General features: G+C 48.3%; 1 protein-coding gene across 1 annotated transcript in view; it reads left to right on the plus strand.

Annotated features, from left to right (window-relative positions):
- The window catches only part of FZL (FZO-like protein), an 80,160-nt gene that overhangs the window by 35,873 nt on the left and 20,628 nt on the right, over positions 1–23,659 (plus strand). Inside the window, exons 7-8 of the mRNA XM_086799057.1 lie at positions 16,083–16,523; positions 17,377–17,544. Coding sequence (XP_086655183.1) covers positions 16,083–16,523; positions 17,377–17,544 — 609 coding nt within the window. The remainder of the gene's footprint in view (positions 1–16,082; positions 16,524–17,376; positions 17,545–23,659) is intronic.

Below are 23,659 nucleotides of genomic sequence, written 5' to 3' on the forward strand. Positions count from 1 at the left end.
ACTCTTGTGGGTAAGCAGAGTATAACTCCCTCTATTATCTAGCCAATGTGTTGAGTTTGGATCACCAATACATGGAAAAATTGCCCATAATGAGGCTCAATTAGAAGCTATGGACAGCTCTCCATTTAGAAACCTTAATCACTGATGTGGTGGACAGGGATGGCACCTAGTTTATTTTACGTGTCAGGGCAGTACCAAAACTTGAACCTACCCCTTCAACCCACCCATAGTTTGGTAGATCTTTTTAAAGTGGAGTGCTCGCCCTGGGTAAGTCTGCTGCTGTCAACCAACTGAGCTGCCGCCGCCTCTTGAAGTGCCCAATCTAGTCTTAGCACAATGAAGTAGTTTTTTTCAGTGCTTATGCACCATGTGCGAGATGGAGATTTTAAGACCGGCCTTCAAACCAAGAAAACCTTGTAGCTCTTCTGGTCACACTTATTATTCTCCTCGGGCCTACTAGTTTCATCTGATGCTAGCTCTCTATATCTGCTCGCTAGATCTCAAATGCTTGGATTGAGGAATTGGCACAATGAAATTGTGCACCATGGGTATATACAGTTCATGGCTAATATCTTAGCCACCATTCTTTTGTTGTGTAGTAAAGACAATTAACATGGTGTTGAGTGTGTACTAAAATTAATGTATTTGAATTATGAATTGTGCTAAAACCACTTCGTTGGTTAAAATGGTTTCGCTCGCCCGACCTACCGTAAAGCCCTTTGCCATCTTACTGGCACCTCTCTTTGGCAAGACGACGTTGGAACATATAAAGTGGCCTTACCTTATGCTTAATGTCATATTTGGGGAAATGTAGAACTTGGTGTACATACTTGCTTAGGACTAGTAATAATGGCCGGACTTAAGTTTTGCTACCTATCCCTAGGGATACCTAAAGATTATCACCAACTTGCCTTGCATCTGGGTGCAGTTCAGTCCTGAATGTACCACTAAACCTCGCACGCCACCTTCACGGCATATCCAGGACTATCCAGACCTCTCCGTAGTACTGATAGCAGCTTCATCACCGACTTGGGTGATGCAAGGATGCGATCACCATTAGGAAGGGGGGTATGTTTACCACTTTTTCTGGGTAACATGGTTTTGCGCGCCTGTTCTAGCAAAAAGCTCTTTGCCATCTTATGGTAAGATGGCGTTGGAACATATAAAGCGGCCTTATCTTGAACTTAATGGCAAATAGGGGAAGTCTAGAACTTCGTGTACTTAATTGCTTAAGACTAGTAATAGTGGTCGGACCATTTTTTAAGTTTTGGTCGACCTAGTGTGAAAACTTAGTCACTTGTCGATGCGGAGCACCTTATAAGACTAAATAGCGTGCGCTCTGAGCTCCCCCCCGCTTGTTTTTTTTTTCCTGTGTGACCCCACCCCCTCCCCCCCGCCTCCTTCCTGCCCCCCTACGCCCGCCGTCCTCTCTCCCCCTTCGCCGTTTCGCCCCCCTCCCTTGCACACCCTGGTCGAGGTTGCTGTTGTTTGCTTGTCTTTTTCCGGAGCGGTCCTTTAGATCCTCACTTTGATTGTTGCAGTATTAGAGGCCTCCACCTTGGTTTGCAAAATTGTTGGTAGCCGCCCTGCTCACGGACAACTCAGAGATCTCTTACAGGCGAGCCTCATTGGTGAGCTTGCGAAGATCGCAGACATTGAGCCTCTAGGGCATGGCTACTACCAGGTGGAGTTTGACATATCAGCGGCGTCAGACCGAGTCATGCAGCTAAGCCCCGTCGCATTGCGTACGCCGCAGGCCTTCTTTGCACGGTGGCAGCACGGTTTCGACCTTGCGTCTGATCCACTTGTTGGCATGTCGGGCTTCCCAGTGACAGTTTGCTTCCTAGGCCTTAGGAAGGAATACCTTCCTCTTCTTCCGGTGATTGGTGGTGCCATCGGGAGAGTGATGGAATCCCCCCCCCCCCCCCATTGCTGCCTCAGCCCTCGTGCGAGCAACTGGGATTCTATCCATCCGCATCTATGTTGCCTCGCCAGATTCTGTGCCACATGTCATATTTATTCCATGCCTTCGGGGAGACCCCATCCTTCCGCAAGTGGAGTATTCAAGCCTTCCAAGCCAATGTTTCATTTTCTTGCCCTCGGCGGCGGTTTAGGAGACTGCCTCCAGTGGTCTCCCCCCCCCCACCCCCTCTCCTATCCCGTCTTGATCTTCATGAGGGGGTAGAGAGAGAGGCAGGCTCTCAGGCAGCGGAGCACAAGGTCGCGACTGCCGGACGACACAGTTGATGGTTGGCCTGCGCTCAGGCTGTCAGCCCACCACCAGGGCAGAGCGTCGTCGCCAGGCTGGTAGAGCCTAGGAGGATTCAGTTCTGTCAGAGAACATTATGAGCATTCATTGCAGCACCCACCTATTGGCGCGACGAGCCCCTCCAGTTGTTGCTGAGCGGGCTCCTCTGGCCCCTTCATTTTGGCGGCCAATTCCCTGTGAGATCCCTCCCTAGATTCTTAGTGCCTAGTGAGGCTAGTAGACCCCACTGTGCCCCCGATGAGCCTCTCCTAGCAGCCTTCCTCCTCGAGGGATGTCTCCCAGTAGCACCCCTCTTCGGCCTCTCTGCCCCCCCACCCCCACCCCCTCCTCCATGCTCGCCCTCGTCTCTACCCACAACATTTCTTTCAGCCCCGTCCTCTGCATCAGAGCCCACCCTCCTTCCCTCCCCCCCCTCCTCTCTGCTTCTTGAGAGCACTCCCGTCGACCCCCAACAGTCCCTGACCCAAAGCAAAGATAGCCGGCGAGTTCCACCTGCCGCTTGATTCACTGCTTCTTTGAGCCATTGGAGATGACCATTGCCGCCTCTCTGGTGAGGGCTTTCCAGCTGGAGTCCCAAGGTGGGCCCGCAAGGATCTTGGGGCAGCTTGTGGATTATAGTTTCTTCCGATGTGTCCCGGTAGAAGGGACATATATGTTTGAGGAGACAGTAGCACCTATTCGGGTATGTGTGGTTTTTAACCACTCCAAACCCTCTACGCTAGAGAATGGCGTGATGATCTTCTCTTTCCCTTTGAGTGCAGCCCTGGGGACAGAGTGGGATTTAGAGTCTGTGACTTCCACCATCCAAGGCTAGGCAGTTGAGCTCTCCCATCATCTTCATGACCTTTGCATCATCGACGTACTCACCCATCTTTGGCGATTGACTAGGATGGAGCTTGGAGGCTCAGGCCATAGAGACCAGGACGGGGAGATGGTGGCCTCCAACTTAGAGGTGCTGCTTTTTGTATTCATGCATACTTTTGTCGCAATACCTCTTCCCCCTTCATATAGGTACCTGCATTGTGATTGATGGAGTCTGGAGTACGCATACTCTCGCGCTTGGACATAGTGGCGTTACATGGAGGACATGATCCGCACGCACATGGCGCGCCTTAACCCTAGGACGGATTGTGATTATTCCCCATCTAAACCCTCGCCCAAGACCCTTCGAGTGGAGGGCAGTTCCGTGAGTTCCGCCTCCCACAGAGATTGATATGTGGATAGTCTCGGGGAACATACAGGGTTTAGGGGGGCCTAAGTGCTTTCAGAGACAAAGTGTCTTCAGAGGAGAGCTTTAGAGAGCCATAGTGGGGGGATCTATCGACATTCTTTTCCTCCAAGAGCATCACCTCTTTGAGGGGCACTGGCTGATGCGGGAAGATTTTACTTGGCATGAGCCATACTTTCTGGTCTTCATCCTTCGGCCCTTCAAGGACACAGTGGGGAGTTTGTGTTTTTGTCAGTGAACAGCTTTTGCCGACAGTGACATGTTCAGGAGTTATAGTCTAGGGGCGAGCACAGTGGGTTACCATTTTGATTGGAGAGGATAGCGTTGGCTTCCTCAATGTCTATGCCCTGAACGTCATTGCGGGTAGAGCCCTCTTTTGGAGCACAGTTCGGCTGGCCCTTCCCTAGTTCGGCTGGCCCTTCCCTAGGCTGACTTTTGGTGCATGGGTGGTCACTCTAACATCATACATGATAGAGGCTACAAAGGATAGACTTGGAGGAGGCAGGACCACAGTCTCACGAGTAGAGTACTCTACCATGGAGGAGATGATACTGGTACTTAGGGGACAGGACCCTTGGCATCTTCCAGAGTTGTTTGGGCACAGCCCCGGGAGCATTAGCTTCTCGCGATCGGATAGGAGGAGCATTGGCCCCAACCTCTCTAGACTTGACAGGTTATACATTGATGAGTGGGCTTGGAGCCGTGGGGGCATGATTGGTATCTTGGCAGGCACTACTTTTTCATATCATGCCCTGTTTATTCTGTCCCTAGAGGACCCATGGAGGCACGAGAGGCATGCAAGCTCTAGGATTCCGGACAGCCTCATTCAGGACCCCAAGATCTTCAAGCTGGATAGAGAAGATTTGGGCGGGATTGGACTCTACTAGGCTCTGTTGCGTGCACATTGGATGCTAGCCTAGGGGTGATCAGCGGTTTCTTGGAGGAGGCAGCCCAGAGTAGATTGGAGGGCTTTAGGGAGCAAGAGAGGAGTTTGAGGAGGGGTTTGGCATCTTTACAGCGGCTTCAAAAGCGTTCTATAGATAGCCCATGGATCGAGAGTTAGCTTGCTGCCACCCGCACGGAGATTAGATCCATTGAGGAGAGAAGGGTGGAGTACAGATACCACGCTAGAGCTTCATTCTGGACTCAGGCCAGTAATAGAGGTACATGAGATTTCTTTGAGATAACCGCCTCCCACAGGAGGAGAGATCGTATTAGCTGGTTGCGTGGCCAGGATGGAGCTATTGTTTCTGATCTTCCCCAGGTGAGAGCCATTGCCATTGATTTCTTCAGATCACTTCAGGTGAGAGCCATTGCCCCATTATCCCCACAAGTGATGGATGTGCGCGAGAGGGCCTGGCGGCACACGATAGAGGTGGTTGCCCCCTCTCTTTGGTCCTCCTTATTGACTTCATTCACTCTGGAGGAGTTCGCGGAGTCGGTGGTGGCGCTACCCAGGGGCAAATGCCCGGGGGCGGACGGGCTTCCAGTCTCTTTCTTTCTTCGTCTCATTGGGACCTCTTGAAGGGCATTCTTCGAGCTTCCTTCAATGAGATTATGATCACAAGTGCCATGCTAGAGAGGCTCTCAGAGGGTTTGATACACTTGATTTACAAGGAGAGTGGTGACAGATTGGAGATCCGGCAGCGTGGATCCATCACTCTTATAGGAACCGCCTATAAGATCCTGGCAAAGGCCATCAGCAGGAGACTTTAACCCCTTTCTCTCGGACTTGATTCAACACACTTAGACCGGCTTTGTTCAGGATGGGAGCATTCTGGACAATATTTTCACCTTCTGGGAGGCAACGGCTTCTGCGAGGAAGGGGTAGCAAGACCTCATAGTGCTACTCCTAGACTTTGAGAAAGCTTATGATAGGGTGGATTGGAGCTTTCTGGAGGGCATGATGAGCCGGATGGGATTCCTTGTGGAGTGGATTTGTGGAGTCTTAGGACTCTATTCAGCCAGGTTCTCATTCAGGGAGACCGTGGTGACAGGTTTCCCCTTTCCCACTTGATTCGGTCCTTTGGCACTTTACCTCCTCTTATTCGTCGCTAAGCCTAGGAGACTAGACTTCAAGGATTGCATCTCCCCCTTTGCACATAGGAGGAGCTATTTGACTCAGAGTTTGCAGATGACACATTAGCTTTCATTTCCGGAGATGTGGGGAATCTCCAGAGATTTGTGAAGGTGATCGAGGTTTTTTGTCACGCATTAGAAGCACATATTAATTGGCACTAGTCGTGTGGTTTTTGGGTAGGCTCTCCACTCGTCCCGACTTGGCGCCCAGTTGAGGCTTTCTAGTGGATCTCGAGGGGCACTGCAGTTCGCTATCTTGGTTGCCAGGTTGGTATTGATATCTTTCTTGAGCAGCAGCTCGCCCCTCTTCTTCTGAGGATTCGAAAGGAACTTTTATACTGGAGTTCTGTCAGGCTCTCCCTAGTAGGTAGAGTGGTGGTGGCGAACTAGGTTCTTCTTGCCACCATGTGGTACGTCACTTTGTGTAGGGCCTTCTCTCGGGCATGTTTTGGCTAGGTACAACGGTTGATCAAGAACTTCCTATGGGCCGACAGTGATGGGAGGCCAGCCAGGGCCAAGGTGGCATGGAGATTGATTATTCAACCACATAGTAGAGGGGGGCTAGCCTCATTGACCTGGCTATTTAGAGTTGTGTCCTGTTGGGCAAGCTGATCATTAGAGGACTCCTTCTTGGTGGTGAGCCCTGGAAGGATTTTCTCTTGGCCCGAATTTTAGCCCGCACTTTGAGTCTAAGGGACTCTTGGCCATAGAGTACCAGATGGATTTTCACAGAGATGCGGGCCCGCAGTTTTAGCCTAGCTTTTGAGGACAGATTTGTAGCCAGCTTACTTCGAGCTTGGGATCACCTCAGGTCGCCCTTAGGCAGATAGCTTCGGCAACGGCTTTGGTGGCCTTTGATCTGGAACCCTCTGATCTGTTTACTCAATGGCAGATAATGTATCATGGGGCGCCTTGAGCATAGGAACAGTCAAGTCTCTTGGAGATTGGATCGCACATAGGAAGTTAGCTCCGGAGGCGCAAGAAAGAGGCTTGGCAAGGGTCCGAGGTAGATCCAAGCTCAGCATTGACATCAACTTAGCTATCCCTCAGGAGTGGCTGACCCCTATCCCTAACCCAACTCCCCTACTAGTGTCACCAGATGTGTTTACTAGACATGACATTCTCGTGGTGGTCCATGGAGCAAATGAGGGCTGTGGTCTGCTCACTTTTTCTATTGGATCCCATGGCAAACTAGAGAGATCCGAGCTTCCCTTAGAGGATTTCAGTGGCTGCACCTTGCAAAGGGTGAGGGTGATTGGTTTGCAAGCATGGGAGTGACAAATAGACCCATCATTGGCCAAGGTGGCTAGGGAGAGCTTTTGGCGGCTATGGATATGGGGGTGCCGACGTTTTATGCGCTTATAGTGGGATCCGAGAGAGTGGACTTGGCATGATCCCACGGATCAGGAGAAGAGTCTGGATGCCCCCCCCTTCTTACAGCGTGGCTAGGCGGTAGGATCCAGATGCCAGAGATTAATGGCACCTCGGTAGCAGCAGCACATTGGCAGTCACCGGGCTGCTCATAGCGTTTCCTTTTCAGATTTTTGGAAGAGGCTTTGGGACAAGTTTCGGCCTAGAAAGATCACCCTCTTTCTTTGGTTGATGGCACACAAAAGCTTGGCGGTCGGTACTTGGTTGGTAGTTGGAGGTCAGCCAGCAGCTTGCCTGCGGTGCGCGGCCACCCTCAGGAGTCTTAGTGACATTATCTTTGGGATTGCCCGAAGGCTCTGCAGATTTGGCAGTGGATTCTCTGCATCTTTACTATGGATAGGGCCATGACCTGGATTATTACATGGGGAACTGTCGCTTGGGCCATAGAGATTGGACGTGGTCAGGGCTTACGAGGAGGATGGGGGAGGGCTAGCCCTTCAGGTCTCTCACCATCGTATTTCGGTAGCGGATTCTCTGCATCTTTACTATGGATAGGGCCGTGACCCGGATCATTACATGGGGCACTGTCGCTTGGGCCACAAAGATTGGAGTGATCAGGGCTTATGAGGAGGATGGGGGAGGGCTAGCCCTTCAGATCTCTCACCATCGTATTTTGGCAGCCCTTCAGGTCTCTCACCATCGTATTTCGGTGGGCCATCCTCAGGAGTCTTAGCGACATTGTCTCTGGGATTGCCCGAAGCTCTGCAGATTTGGCAGTGGATTCTCTGCATCTTTACTATGGATAGGGCCGTGACCCGGATCATTACATGGGGCATTGTCGCTTGGGCCACAGAGACTGGAGTGGTGAGGACTTATGACGAGGATGGGGGAGGGCTAGCCCTTCAGGTCTCTCACCATTGTATTTTGGCAATACTAGTCACAGCCCCACCTACTGACCAGTGGCGACCAAGCTCATGCCAGAGATGGAAGATTTGCAGTAGCATCGCAGCGGGTAGCTTTCTTGAGGCTCTAGAGGCCTGGTCCATTCCTCACAGATAGAGGTGGTGACCCCACTTGGCATTATCGACCACCTGTGTGGTTATCCCCCCCCCCCCCCTATGAGATAGCCTTCTCCTCACAGAGCACGCGATAACTCCCCCCCCCTCCCTCCAACATTAAGCTGCCCTCTCTCTCTCATGCTCCCCAAGGTGCACCCCATGCTTATGCTGCTGATGATGATCAGATAGGCCTACTACTAGTCTATCTTTTTTTATTTGTTTTTTTTTCAGTTTTGTTAGTCTTATCCTTGTTCCAATACCACATGGAACTCTTGTACCACTTTTGGTCTCATAGACCACTTGGGGCTTTTGAAGACGTTTAATATAACTCCCTCTCTATTAAATATGGGGGATATTCCACTGCCTTTTCCGAGTGGGATTTGGGCCACTTGCACGGGTGATACAATACGAGGATTAGAGATGCGTGTGCATGTACTTGATGGAGCTTCGATGATGCAGTGATATAGTGCTAAGGCAGCACGCTGTGATAGGACGCATCCTAGAGAGCCATCACAGATTTCTTTGTGGTACATGCATCCGCATCAGAGTCCACCCATTGCAGTGCCTCTGCTTCGACATCAGAGCCCACCACCTATACCCCTACTCTGGCTCCGGCCACTGAGGAGTTCTTAGTTAGAGAGCTCGATCCACTCTATGAGGGAGATGCCCCCAACCGAGAGCATCAAGACTCCCCACCACACACAGAAATCCGGGAGGTTCTTGCCCGACAAGACATGCTCCCATCACAGAGGCTTGATCCTCTTTCTGCCCTGAGATTGGTACTAGCTGAGGAGGGATTATAGGATAGGCCCCTCTTTCTGCCCTGAGATTGGTACTAGCTGAGCAGGGATTATAGGATATTCATCTACTATCTAGATGTATACACACATTGATGTGTTTTTTTTTTCCAAGATCCTCCACCACACGGACAAATTCGGGAGGTTCTTGGCTGACAAGACATGCTCCCATCACAAAGGGCTGACCCTCTCTTTGCCCTGAGATTGGTACTAGTTGAGGAGGGATCATTGGATAATCATCCTCTATGTGGATGTATACACACATTGGTGTTTGTTTTTCCATTTTTCCATTTCCTTTTCAGTTCTTCCATGGCTCAGTATGTCCATGGTACCATTGTCCTCTTCATCGTCTCATAATAGGCCCTTAGGGTTTTTTGTAGACATCTTTCTTTCTTTCTCTCTCTCCCTTTATGGATGTGTGTTAGAGTGAGAGCTTTAGCTTTTTGGCAGAGATACATGGGTACAAGGCTACAAGACACACAAGCTTCCAGAGGACCTACTATGGAGGAGGCTAGGTTCCACAGACATAGGGTTTATTTCTGCTTTGTGGATTTTTGCAAAGCTTTTGACACTGTCCCTAGGGCATGCCTCCTTGGGCATTTGTTGGGTGTACCCTCAGAGATGATATGAAGCATCACAACACTTTATGAGTGAGTTATTGGCAGGGCTAGAGCCCACCAATGGGAGCTCTTTAGCACGATTGGGGTGAGGCAGGGATGCCCCCCCCTCTCTCCGATTCTATTTGGGCTTTACATTGACAAGATCTATGACTTCATTGACAGACTAGATGGCATAGGTTCTCCCCTCGTAGGCACCTTGATCCCTCTCTTGCTATATGCAGATGATATAGTTCTCATTCAGATTTAGCCAAGGAATTAGTGGGACGTCACGGTCAACCTTGGGTAAACCAAGGCCGTGATCTTTAATACTTCTCACTTCGTAGCATTCAGGCATCAGTTCGCTTGCATGGGAGAACTGGTGGACATTGCCACATCATATATAGCTGGGAGTCACCTTCTTGGCCTGATCTTCACCATGTTTCAGATAGTCCAAGCTAGACTGAAGATAGGATGTAAAGCCTTAGTACTCCTCGAAAGAGAGTGCTTTCAAGCACACTTTGAGGAACCTAGCACAAAAGGATGGCTTTTTGATACACAGGTAGCTCTAGATGTGATGTATGGGGTCTCCTTCTGGGGCCAGACCTTGGTGAGGAGCATTCAGAGGCTCGAGGTCATGATGTTCTCCTGCATGATTTGGAGCGAAATTGAGAGGCTCGAGGACATCATGACTTCGAGCCTCTCAATTCTCCCTCAATCCTCCTCACCAAGGTCTGGTCCCTTGTCATGACTTCGAGCCTGTGGGACCAGACCTTGGTGAGGAGGATTGAGAGGCTTGTGGTCATAATATTTTCCCGCACAATTTGGAGCAAAATTGCGGTACCACACCGCATCATGTAGGCAGAGTTCGTGCTAACCTCTCTGATGGTAGATGCACTTTTCCAGACTTTGACTTACATACACCACCTTTGCACCCTAGACACACAGACTACCGAGGCTATTTTGGGAGTCCAAGTACCTACCACTTCACAAGAGCCGCTGCTTGTCTTAAGAGAAGACCCAAATCAAACAATGGTGAAAGCTAGATGCACTTTCCATCAAGTAAGACATGTTGCCAGAAGGCCTTGCAACCATTGGGTGGGATGAACCAACCACCCTTAAAAGCTGCTTCTTGTCTAAGGAGATAAAAATGACAGCTAGTAGACCAGGGTTATGACCGGGTTTGGTATGCCAATCTCCCATTGGCTCCTTGCATAGGGGCTTTAAATGGATCACCTACCACCTTTCCAGTATAACCTAGGTTCTCCCTCGCATCTCACCCATATCAATGAGATCATCCGATTGGATCTCACCTACCTGCATACCCACACCTTTTGGCTTTTGCCCTCAGAGCTTCCTATTGTTAGAATATTGTGCATCTCAGTGTATTGGGGTTGTGCCCATTTTTGGGTATTTATGCTTTTTCCATGATTATTTGGGTCGTGGAGCAGTCGCCAGCTCCCAAGCACAGTCGCAGGTCCTTGCTTCCCTATAATGGGCCTCCTCATATTCACTTGTTTCATCCATTCCTAGCACATTGTAGTGCTCTCTCTTTGTTGGCTATTGCCATTGTAAAAGCCTCATGCTATAATAAAGATGATCCTGCCAACAAGTGCTATGTCCTTTGCTCTCTCTTTCTTTCCTTGTCTATGCTTCCACCTGTGCATACTCCAATATGGTATCAGATGACTAGGTCCTGGCTGCTCACATCTGCGTTTTGATTCCCTCTCGTCCTGCGTTTCTGGCTTCAGAAGGTGGCTGCATTTTCTGCTGAACCTGTGTTTTCTCTCTTCACATCAGTGTTTTCTCTTCTGGAGGTGCTCCTGCACTGTGCAACCCCTGCAAGGCAACAAGATGCAAGTCCAAGTGGCTGTGTTGTTTTTCCAGACAGGGCAGAACTGGAGGTGGTTTATTCGCCTGTGGTGCAACCCGACAAGTGGCCCCAACATCCCTACTTCTTCCCCGGCCTTCTCTCCCTCTGGTTGGGTGTTTTTGTGTGTTTTGGTCGACTGTTTTGCTGCTGTCCAGCCTCTTTCTCTCTAAGATTTGAGAGGGGGCTGATTGATCCTCATGCTTCACTTCGTTGGAAACCCTATATGAACAAGGAGGACAAGTTGGACGGAACCAACTATGTCCATTGGAAGCTGAATATGCGGATTTGGTTCATCCATAAGGGTTTGTATGAGATCGTTCAGGGCAGTGAGAAGAAGCCCAAGCGTCCTCAGAACTTGAGGCATTGGACCCAAGTTCAAGAGGATCAATTCCTTGCGGAATTACAAGACTGGGAGGATTGTGATTTGAAGGCGCACTGAGTGCTCATGCGGACCATTACGAAGGAGGTCTCACCGGCCATGCAAACTCTTATCATCAAGTATGTTCGAAATTGGATTATCTCTATGCTCGAGATTCATCGATGTGGGCAGTTACTTTGCAAAGGCAACTACCATCTGCTATTTTCTATTGGCAATTCTATTCAAGTCATTCCTCATGAAGGCCAAGGTTATCCATGACTAGTTAGGCAATTGGTGCTGCCTTGTCCTCTGCTTAGTTGGCTGCACTTATCCTCACTAAGCTTCCCCCGGTGTATGATGTGGTTTCTCGGGCTTTGAGGTGCCAAGTCACAACCACTTAACTCGATTTTGATGATTTCAGCTCCCTGGCTCTATGCCAAGTAGGATGCATAAGATTGTGGGCTGATCGACTGCATGCAAGGGTAGAAGGAAATCTTCTTGGGACACCTTGTTATTGGGTTGCGGGCTCGAATAGGTGTTGAGACAACCTCGGATGGGCGTGGAAGTTGTGCTAAAACCTACGTTGTATTGTTTAGGCTAATATTGTCCCAAGTCAGTTGATGTGGTCAGTTTGGTCCATCTGGACTAGTCGTAGGGTAGCCGACTTGGGCTGACCTACAATGTGACCAACTCTAGGTAGTATATATAATCAGGTTCAAGCTTTCTTTGTTATATTGAGATCATCAGTTGAATTGTATTTCACTGTGTTTGCTGCCTTGCTAGTGCATGATAGTCTCAGAGTTTACCTAGATGGCCATCAAAGCTCCTTGCTGGAGGTCGCAAGTGGGTAGGTGCCATTGTCAGGCGTTTTTCTGAGTGGTCTTTTTGGTTAGTGTACATATGGATGCGTGGCGTGTGTAAGGGTTTTGCCTGTGAATGCGTTGGCAGAGTGATTTTTGTGGGATGGTTTTGTTTCGAGGCTTGTCTGGAACGAGGTCTTCTGGAGGTAATATCAGCCGTTTGGCCGCTTGAAGTGTGTGCACGTCCAAAGGATGAGTGGGCACTAGCCGGTTTGTGTTGAAGGTATGGCATGATGGGCAATAAAAGGTAATGGGCCAAGGTCATAGGAACATTTGTGTGAAAGGAATAGCATGGTGGCTATATTTTCAAAAAAATAATAAATAAAATATAAGGATAAACCTGGCCAGCTATTAGAGTTGGCGTGGAGCTTTACTACGCTGCCAACGCATATTCCAGAAGACGGTCGAAGCTGGCGAGTCGGCAGCGTGCAGTAAAAGGTGGTCGGCCGAGTTGTTTTGCGGGGGGCTCTCTTGGGCATAAACTGCAGGCCACAAAGGATGCGCAGCAAACAGGGTGGCTGCAGGTGACGATGGGGTGATGCGCAGCTGAGGAGCCTTGTATGACGGGGCTGACGGGCAGCAAAGACGGATGGGGCCTCCCCGTGTGAAGGCGAGTGGGCAGCCGACGGGCTGGTGTAAAGAGCAGCTGAAGCTGGCAAGCGACTGGTTAAAGGGAGACCACCGTGGAGTGAAGAGCTAAGGGGCTCTGAAGGATTGCAGAGAGAGTCGCCTGGGGCTCCCTCTGGCGCAGCTGCAAGACAAAGTAAAAGGAGGCTGTGAAGTGCGTGTGCAGCTGACGGGCTGAAGGTCTGCAACGATGTGGAAGCTGCCGGTCGACTGGGTGACAGGCTGGCGTCAAGCGTACGAGGGCTGGCGACTTGTAGAAAAGCTTGCATGGCCCCCCCCCCCCCCCCCCCCCCCTTGTGAAGTGTAAGGGGTTTTGAAGGGGCTGAAGCGTAAGGTGTGTTTGGGCTGCTGGTGTGACGACTGTGGGAGCCAGTGGGAGGCCGCCTTTGAGGTGTGGACAAGTTGGGGGTGCAGATAAGCTGCACGTGATCTACGAGGCTGGTGTGGGCCCGTAGGTGAAGCAGTCAGAGTGGACAGAGTGGGTGCCGAGTGAAGACAGAGACAGGTATTGCTGCTTGGTGGTGGGCCGGTAGCAGGGCAGATAAGCTGCCTGGGTTTGTTGTGACTGCTGGCAGAGGATCAGCACAGAGACAGAGAGACAGAGAGAGGAGAGCGTGGAGTGAAGCTGCTGCTGACGACACATGCAGAAGTGATGGGCTGCAGAGGACTCGAGGGTTAGCTGGTGTGGACGCCTTCTGGAGAGTGAGTGGCCGGGTTCATTCTGGTGTGATTGGTACAGCAGGCAGGCGAGTGGTTCGTGGTGATTGGGGACGTGGTGTATCCTCGGCAGGTCTGAGTCAGTGTTTTGTTATGGTTGTGTGAGTAAGGCTTCTGTGTCGAGAGAAGCTTGTATAATGTTTTAACTGGAAATATATTGCTGGGTGTTTGCTTTGGTCTATGGTGCCCTTGCTTTTGCTGTCTGTCTGGCGTGGGTTGGGTGGTGAAGTGTGAGAGAGTGTTCCAGCCGGTGGCTGGTGGTGCCCCCGTTTGTGTGTTATTCCAAGTTTGCGAGGTGGAAGAGCTATAGAGGCAGGGTTTTCTTTCTTTTTTTCACCTCACACCATCTGTTTGTAATTCGCTTTGCTAAAATAATTCAACATTGTTCTCGATCTCTCTTGCATTAAGTTCTTTGTCTTGTGGAAGATTTCGCTGTTTGTATGAACGCACAAGTCGTATTTTCCTACAGTAGTCTCTTTCCTAGAATATTTAGCCAAGGAGGGACCCCCGTCCCGAAACACAACATTCTCCCCATGTTCTCTATGACTTCTAGAAGAGGATGTGGAACTTCTTCGCATGAAAGATCTTGTCTTGTGGAAGATTTGGCTGTTTGTATGAACGCAATAGTCATATTTTCTTACAGTAGTCTCTTTCCTATAATTTTTAGCCAAGACGGGACCCCTGTCCCAAAACACGACTTTCTCCCCATGCTTGCTAGGGATTGCCGGTTGACCGGCCACTTGTGGCAGATGTGCACCCTTGGAGTCTCAGCAGCACAACCTTTTGGACTCCTTAAAAGCTCAACATGTGTGGTCACTTGTTCACGAAGGACCTAGTGGTGGTTCATATTGTCACTTAGGGCACCATTTCATGAGCCATGGAGGTACGGTTGATGCTCCTGCACAAGGATTACGAGTGCCATGCGCTCAGACTTGCATTTCTGGATCATTGCGGTCGCTGTGGTGGAGGTCTTAATGATCCCTTGAACCCCACCGACCCACACGAATTTGCAGTGGGAGCTAGTTTGGAGGGTAGTAGCCTCGCACATTTGGTAGGGTCGTTGCAACAAGGCTATAGAAGATCTCTCCCCCCCCCCCCCCCTCCCCCCCCCCCCTCTTTTTTCATTTTCTGTGCTTGCTGGTAGAGATCATACACTTCATCCGGAGACATCACTCGCACTCATCGGGGATGTTGGGAACGCCTGCAAGGGATCTGAGAGATGATGCAGCAGCGACTCGTAGCCTTTCTACACACTTGAAGCTCGAGTCCCTCTCTCACCCAGGGCAACGGTGGTATGTTCTGGCATTACAGGCCCGTGGTTTAGCTTCCTCCCTCCCCCCCGGAAAGGCGTTGTTGGAGAAAAGCCACCTTTGAGGCAAGGGAAATTACAAATGTTTGTTGATTTTTAGAGGCTTAGATAACCATTTTGGGGAGCTTCAATGTAGCAATGAAATGGACCGAAACGTTTCATAAAAGTTTCGTTTAACGAAACATGGTTTTTATCTCATGTGTTTTCCCCAAAAAAAACGTTATCGCTTGTGCCGACTTTCCAATTTGTGGCACACGTTTCGAGGCTGCTGTTTGCGCATCTGTCCCGACTTCCGACTCCCGCCCAGCTGCCGTCGCCTCTGTACCCACTGTGTTGTCACCTGTGTAAAGTTGGCCGACTGGTCACGAGTCACGACTGCTGTCCACGGTCCACCGAATACTGCTGCTGGGGGTAAGCCAACGTTTGCATATATTTCTATAGACCATACTATATAGGCTGCTCTAGCCTGCTGCCTACAGCCTTCTGCCCTTTTTTTTGTGCATATGCTTCTATATATGTGCAGCTATAGCCTCTTGCCCCATAAATTCTATGGGTGTACTGTGTTGGCAATAGTTGGGGAGCTTGTGGTGGGGTATGGAAGACAATGGAGCACTCAGAGTATGAGTGGCAGCTTGATGTGGTCTTTGAACATGAGTTAGAGGACACAAAGGGCTACACTAGGCTGGGAGGAGAGATGGTAGTTAAGGAGATTTGTTCCCTAAATGTAGAATTGTGAAAGTTATTTCAAATTTTCACTGTTTGTACATTGAAGCAAGGTTGTTCTACTCCTCGATTTCATCAATATTTCGAAACTTAGTTTGTAGTGTATAAACCTTAGAGCTCATTAGGTGTTCCAAGTGTTATTAAATCTTTCAAAATTTATTGGAAAAATATTTTTGATGAATTTTAAATAAGCATTGTTGATTTTTTTGTCTGGCAGCTAGAAGAAGTGGTAAAATTTGTGAAAGACAATGCCCAACAGTTACTGAGTGTAGAACAAGCAACAATTTATGCTGTTTCAGCTAGACAAGCTTTTCAAGCAAAGAGGGAAGTAAGTGGTAACAATGGCAATTTAAATGTTGAAGAACTATTTCAAAACACCACATGGAATATGAGTGGTTTCAAGGAGCTGGAGAAGTTCATAGAAGACTTTCTAGGCGGGTCATCTGATGCTGGTGCAGAGAGGCGGCGGTTGAAACTGGCAACTCCGTTAGGGATTGCATTGGCATTGCTAGAGGTTTGCGAAAGACAACTTTCTATGGAGGAAAAAAGGGCTGAATCAGATCTGGAGGTTCTTGATGGACTGCTCAAGCAGCTTGAAAATCACCTAAAGGCTATGGAAAATGATGCAATGATGCAACGCCAACAACTATCTGCTCTGGTACACTCTGACCCTCTGGTACAGTTTGAGCAGTGCATTTCTTGATAGAGGGAAAAGTTTGAATTGCTTTGCACTGAGTGCCATTCTCTATTATGGTTGGTTCTACAATTAAGCTGCAAAGAAGCGAACAAAACTTAGCAGGGTGTTGTATGTACAGAGGTTTAAATGTAAATATTATCTTCGGCCTTCACTTTCTTGGGCATTGATGACTGGATAGGAAAATAAAGCAGGTCTATATTGGAGTTGAATGTCTGGAGCTTTTAAGTATACTACTTGGAGTTACAATCGCAAGAGTATATGACTTGTTGTCCAGATTATAGACTCATATTTGAAGACATCACTCCTATTTGTGAGACTAAACATGAGATGCCTAGCTCCTGAGAGGGTTTGATTAACTCATGCCTACGCAAGGGAACCCTGGCATCCTATAAAATATGCCACTAAATTCTAGCAAGGCATGCAGGCTTTGTATGTGAGATATATTGTACATTGAACAATGGCACTCCACAGGAGTGGTAGCATCTTTACAATTTTTCGATTAGGATGGCTCATTGGTCCATGACGTTTACACTTTCTTGTAGCTAGAAACTTTTGCATTACCAGTTTGCATCTCCAGCTTAATGAGTCCTGCATGACACAACTTAACAACATATTCCATTCATTGTACTTAGCCTTTACACCGTATGCAGACACCCTCTGGGAGAGGTAGTATCTTCACAGTCACTCTATTAGGGAAACTCATTGCTCTGTAACTCTCTCTTTTTGGCAGTGGCAATTATTATGAAATTTCTGGTAGCTAGGGATGTTTATAACAACCTTACAGTTGCTTACCATCTTTTTTCCTGAATGGTAGATTGATGCAGCAAAAGGTCGGGCGGAGAAATTTGTGGATTCAGTGTTGCGACTTTCTAATGTTGATGCAGTGGCAAGATATCTTCTAGGAGGTGATCGACAAGGCACGATGCCAGTTGCTGGTGGTTTTGATGACCAAGTTTTCGGATCTGTACATAGCGATTTGCGGGTAAATAACTGGGTCACCTAGCTCAAAAGTATCTCATTTAGTAAAGTCTTGACATCAAAATATCACTTCTTTATAACACTGCTTGAAAGCAAGTGCCTGCATAAATGTGTAGGCTGCAACACTTCAGGAAAAATAAATCCACTACAAAGTTTCCCTTGTTTTCTGTTCTCAAGTCATCCTCATCTCAACTCAGTTTATTGTAGTATTCCAATATCCAACATTTGCCTTAGTTGGCCTGGAATGGGATTGAGGAACGCAAGAACACATGCCATGCATGCATGCGTGTAATGATTATATATATATATATATATATATATATATATATACATATATATATATATACATACATATATCAGAGGTGATTTGCATGATCCTCAATCCATGGAGATGGTAAGAGTAATGTGTAAGCCTTGGCCATAGACAAACCGGCAAAAGGTACGGGAGTACTTCTTTGAAGATGCCTATCAAAACACCAAGTTTGAACTCTGTGTTTCCTCAAGCATTGGGACTGGCTGAAAGGGTGCATCATTTTAAAGTTGCACACACACACATATAGGTGTGTACGTGTGTGTGTGTGTGTGTGTAAAATGTGTGTGAGTTTGTTTGGTTTGAGTGTGTGTGTGTGTGTGTGTGTGTGTTGTGGTGCGTGAGTTGGGTGTTGCATAACTATCTGTGCACCCCCCGTCTTTGATCGCGAGTGCCCAAGAAGGGCTAATAGCCTCCCTTGGTCATGCTTGAGCCCTTGCGACCTGCAACTGCCTTACCCCGGGAAGTACTTTAAACTTTCCTCCCCCAAAGAGGTAGCAAGGCCCAAATCAGAATCAGGATACTGGGAGATTCAGAAGTGAAGAAAAACCCTTCCCACAGAACACTTTCTCAGGAGCCCCACCTCTTTCAAGTATTCAGAGGAATGAGCTCAGAAGTGAGAACCGGTGTTTTGGATGCCAAGGTTTTGGTCACCAGCAGCTGAAAGACTGCCCGACTCCTGCCATGTCAAGGGGACAGGGAAGTCAAAGACCAAGAGTGCAGAGACCAGCCCCTTCCTATCAGTCAAATCAGGGTTCATCTCGTCAAAATCAGGGAAATCCTAGGAGAGCTCTAGCTCAGCCATCTGCCTCTGTCCAGAGTAGCCTCAGAACTCCTTCCCAGAACTGGGGCAACCAAAGAGATTGCTTAAAACCCTAATGCAGCCATCGAGCTCCCTCACTCAGCAAATTTGGGAGTCCCCGCTCATAACGGTACCTATCCAGCCTTTCCTGCCCTCATTCTCATACCCGTGTGTGTGTGTGTGTGTGTGTGTGTGTGTGAGAGAGAGAGAGAGAGAGAGAGAGAGAGAGAGAGAGAGAGAGAGAGAAAGAAAGTTATATTAACGTCTACGGAAGACCCCAAGGACCTATGAGACCAAAAGTAATACAATGGTACCATGGATATATTGAGCCATGGAAAATTGAAAGAAAAAGTAAAATGAAAACATCTGACATTATATGTGATCAACAGATGATCCTGTGTAGAGTGAGATATGCTGTGATCAGCTAATAATGATACCCGCCTTGGCTAGAACCGATCTGATGGTGGAGTGAATGTTAGGCCTCTGTGATGGGAGCGTGACATGTCGGCAAAGAACCTCATGAATCCGTCTCTGTGTGGTGGAGGGTCCTGTTGCGGGACGTCTGGCTCATAGAATGGATTGAGCTCTCTCACTAAGAACTCCTCTAGGGCGTGGAGTTGGAGCATGGGTACGGATGGTGGGCTCTGATATCGTAGTAGAGAAACTGTTGTGGGCAGTAGATTCCGATGTGGATGTATGTACCACAAAGAAATCTGTGATGGCTCTATGCGAGGTGTCCTGTCGGAGCCGGGGTTGTCTCTCGGCATGCTGCCTCAACACTACATCCTTGTGTCGTCTGAGCTCCATCAAAAACATGCCCAAGCACCTCTGATCCTCAAACTGTATCACCCGTGTGAGTGGTCCGAATCCCTCTCGGAAGAGCCAATGGAATCTCCCCCGAGAGAGAGAGAGAGAGAGAGAGAGAGAGAGAGAGAGAGAGAGAGAGATTGTATGTGTGTGTGGGTGTATGTATATTCTGTGCAAGGAGCATCCCTTATATGTGTACTTCTTCTTCAGAGCGGATTTCCTCCTACATACGCACGAAAGACATGGGGAATCGGGTAAATGAAGATGGCCGTGGGTTTTATAAGGTCTTGCTTTCGGCCAATGACGCAAAAAATTAGTTGTTGGAGATGTCTCCTCTTATGTTCAACACCTAGATGGTGCATGTGTTGCCTTGGTCGCTCACAAGGCATTTCCAAAGTTTGATAAGACATAAATGCCCAGTATGGGTCGAGGTTGTTGACTTTCCCCGCATGTGGAGACATTTGTTTCTTGGAATTGCAGCAAGATTGGGTAATGTTACATCTCAACAAGGCCAATGCACTCCCCCAAGGGGCTGTAGGAAGGCTGCAAACTGTGGCTGAGAGATGGGCTGAATTGGGATTGTTCTAGGCTGTGAATATGCAAGATGAATGCATGAATATGCTGGGTTTACCTTCACCGGGGAGGATGGAGCAAACGATGATGTATGCGAATGCTGAAATCTCCTGTAGGCTGAGAAACGCAAGGGACTGAAGCGCTTCTTCCTTGGCTGATTGTTGCTGATGCGTTTTATGCTGCTGAATCCTCTATGCTTCAAGGGATGATGATCCAAAGGGCTGAATGCTGAATCGTTGATCTGAGATGCAATGAATGATGCAAAACGATGCTATTTATATGGAGTATTTGGCTGGTCTGTTGACTAGAGAGCTTTCTCACTGTCGTATTAAATGCTACATGACTTGTAATAATGCTGATTAATATGCATAAAAATATGCTAATAAAGTTCTAAGGCTTCTGCAATGGTTTACATGCACATGGGGATGAATGCTATGCAAATGCAGACCATGATTTGATGCAAAACCTAAGACTTCGACTGACTTTACATGCATTGATGAGTCTCTTCAAGTGGGTTAAGGGACTTGACTGACTGACTGACACTGTAAGGCTGAGGAATGACCTATGTAGCTCGTGCGTAACATATCCTGGACTGAGGATTACAATGGGGCCATGGCATACGACATTTTCATATCCTAAAGGGTCCTCCTGCTATACAATGATGCACTGATGATGAGCCATCTTGTCACCATGCACTGTTGTGCAGAGTGCATGTGACATTCCCTCGTGCTTAGCTTGGCGGTTGGTTCATGGCTTCCAAGTAGTCCGCCAATAACTGGGGTACGCTTAGAAAGAATTATTCGTCTAGTCAAACTGCTTCGAGCGTATCTCGATCTCGGAACTTTGTGTAGAACTGATGGAGTCTTCGATTGCAACCATGCTTCCAACGATAAAGAAGGATCTACTCAGGCTCAATGACTTCTGCTTCGTCCACCATGTCTAGGTGTTGTTCATCTGAAACATCAAAAATTCTGGTCCAACATAGGCTTTTAGCCAAGAAACATGGAAAACATCATGCATCATCAACCTGTTAGGCAACTTCAACTTCATGGAGACATCGCTTAGCTTTTTAACTACAAGAAAAGGTCCAAAACTACAGAAAGAAACCTTGGGATAACGTTTGTCCACTTGTTTCTATCTTTGTTTCATTATGCGCAAATAGACGTAATCCACTTCCTTGAAGTGGACATCTCGTTTAGACTTATTTGCCTGTCTGCTATAAGCTTCCTGGGCTTTGGTCAAGCGATATTTAACTGACTCAATGATTTTGGAGAATGCTTCCGTCGTTTTGTTACTCTCTAGAGATGGAGACACCATTCTCGTCAAAAGAGAAGAGAAACGACGACCAAAGGTTGCCTCATACGGAGTACGTCGGACACTGGATGAATGAGTATCGTTTAAGATGGCTTGGACCAATGGAAGAAAATGTTCCCATTTGGACTACTAGTCATGATAGCAGAGTTGATGAAGCTATGAGTACTCTCGGAATCCACCAAAATGTGTGCAACTCTCCCATTGATGGTACCCATCAATCTCAAAGTATTTCGGCTCTTGCAACCCGCCAAAAGCTCTTGTGAAATGGAACATACAGGAGCTGTATTTTCTGCATAGTTTGCACTTTTGGGCATATCATCACGCACAATGCATGCATGATTCCTTCCACCGGGGTCAAAAGGAAACTCATTCTCTTCTTTAACAAAAGAATGATCCTGCAAATCCTCCCCATGCTCTTCATTGCAATCTTGAAACTCTTCCATGTCATGAGATGGTTTGGAGTCATCATCCTCATCCATGATAATCATAGTAGCCACCACTTTCTTTGACTTGCAAATATGCCTGCTCTTCTTGTTATAGCCGGTTACATCAAAATACTCTTCCATTGCCTCAATCCATTTTTCCACTGCTTCTCCTAATTGTTCCCCTTCACCCTTGAAGGGACCAGGTTGGGATCGGTGCAGGGCTTTACGAACGTCCGGATCTAACGCTTCATCATCGGTAAGAGGATCCGGCTACCTACCACGACCCGCGCGTCTCATGATTCTGACAAAACGATATTTTTGTCAACTTAACATTGTCATTAGATTTATGACTATTTAATTTTTAAGATTTATTTCTTAAACAAATAATTATTCCATCATGATTCTTGAAAACAAGATTCACTCTGATAATTTTATTAACCACCGATGTTGCTCAGTGCCCTAGGGTGGTGTGTGTGCTGCTGCTATGTGACTTTGACAGGAAGGCGCGTTCGGCCCCCCTAGTGGGCAGTCGGCCAGCATAAGGAAAAGCCCACGGCTGATAAAAAGGTCCACGACTGCATAAATGCAGTCGCCCAGCAATCTGGTGCCCAAAACTGATCAAAAACAGTCGGCCAACAGCTAGAGTGCCCACGACTGATAAACATCCAGTCGGCCAGCACTGTACTGCTCTTGGCACGCTCTGGCAGCCCTCCCAAGCCTCAGAAAAATACGGAGAGTGGGGAAAAATGGGAAAACACCTCATAAGGGCGGGCACACCCACAACAAAGGCCCTGGTGTATAAATCTAGATAGGAGATGACTTCTAACACCCCCTCTCAGCTCCTGGCTGTGTAACCAACCACTGGGAGCTGGGGTGCCGCCTGAGCAAATCCTGAGAGCGACTTCGTGAAGAGGTCCACCGTACTGTCCTTCGTTGAACAGAACTCCAGCAAGATGTCATCAGCAACGATCTGTTCATGAACAAAGTGCCTCTGGATGATCATGGGTTCCTCCAATGGAAGCCCAAACCTGCAATGTAACCTCCTCCTGCTGCTCCATAAAACTGCTCCTGGGCCTGAAGTAGATCCCCTCGTGTCCAGATCTCCTCCCCAAACTGAGTCACTCCAACCGCGGAGTCGGACTCCATCCAACAATCCCCCTCCTGTGTACAAGAGTCCATGATCCTTCGCATGCTGCAGAAACCACAGGAAACGCAATCCTGCCTCACAAAGAGACATTTGCAACCATGAGCTCAACCGCCTCATGAGGAAGCTCCCGTCCAATCCGGTGTCCATCAACCAGATCAATGAACCATACAGCTTCTGAGTCACAGAGACATCACACTGCTCACAAGGATCTGTTATGATGCACAAGCAAGTCCTAGAAACCTTCTGAAGACCACGCAAGGCCTTCTGAAACCTGTCAACCACCCCCTCTGAATCCGGAACCACAAAGCCTGGAGAAACCACCTCCTTCTGCAAGTAAGCACCTGTCACCTGCCTGGCTTTCCGAAAGGTCCCCGTGGAAAGAACATCCTCAACTACTGGAAGTTCTATGTCCCGAACACGACGAGACATCAGAGCATAAGTGACCTGTTCAGCTTCCTCTGACTCACGAACACAAGAACTACCAACATCAGTACTGGAATGTTCCTGCCAACTGCTGCCATCTACTGGCAAGCTATCCACCACCTGGTCTCGGAAAGCTCACACCTGCAGCGTATCCACACTTGCGTAGCCATTACCAGACTGGCACCCATCACAATCCTGAGGACCTGGGAGAGAGTGCTGAAAGCCTGTAAACTCCATTCTCCACTCCACCTTCCCAAACCACTTGGCCTGTTGCTTTGTCCCGGAGAGCAACAAAATGCTCATCAAACTCCACCCGTA

The sequence above is a fragment of the Cibotium barometz genome, chromosome 1 (genome assembly GCF_041138505.1).
Source record: "Cibotium barometz isolate CiBa-2024 chromosome 1, ASM4113850v1, whole genome shotgun sequence".
Taxonomy (NCBI): domain Eukaryota; kingdom Viridiplantae; phylum Streptophyta; class Polypodiopsida; order Cyatheales; family Cibotiaceae; genus Cibotium; species Cibotium barometz.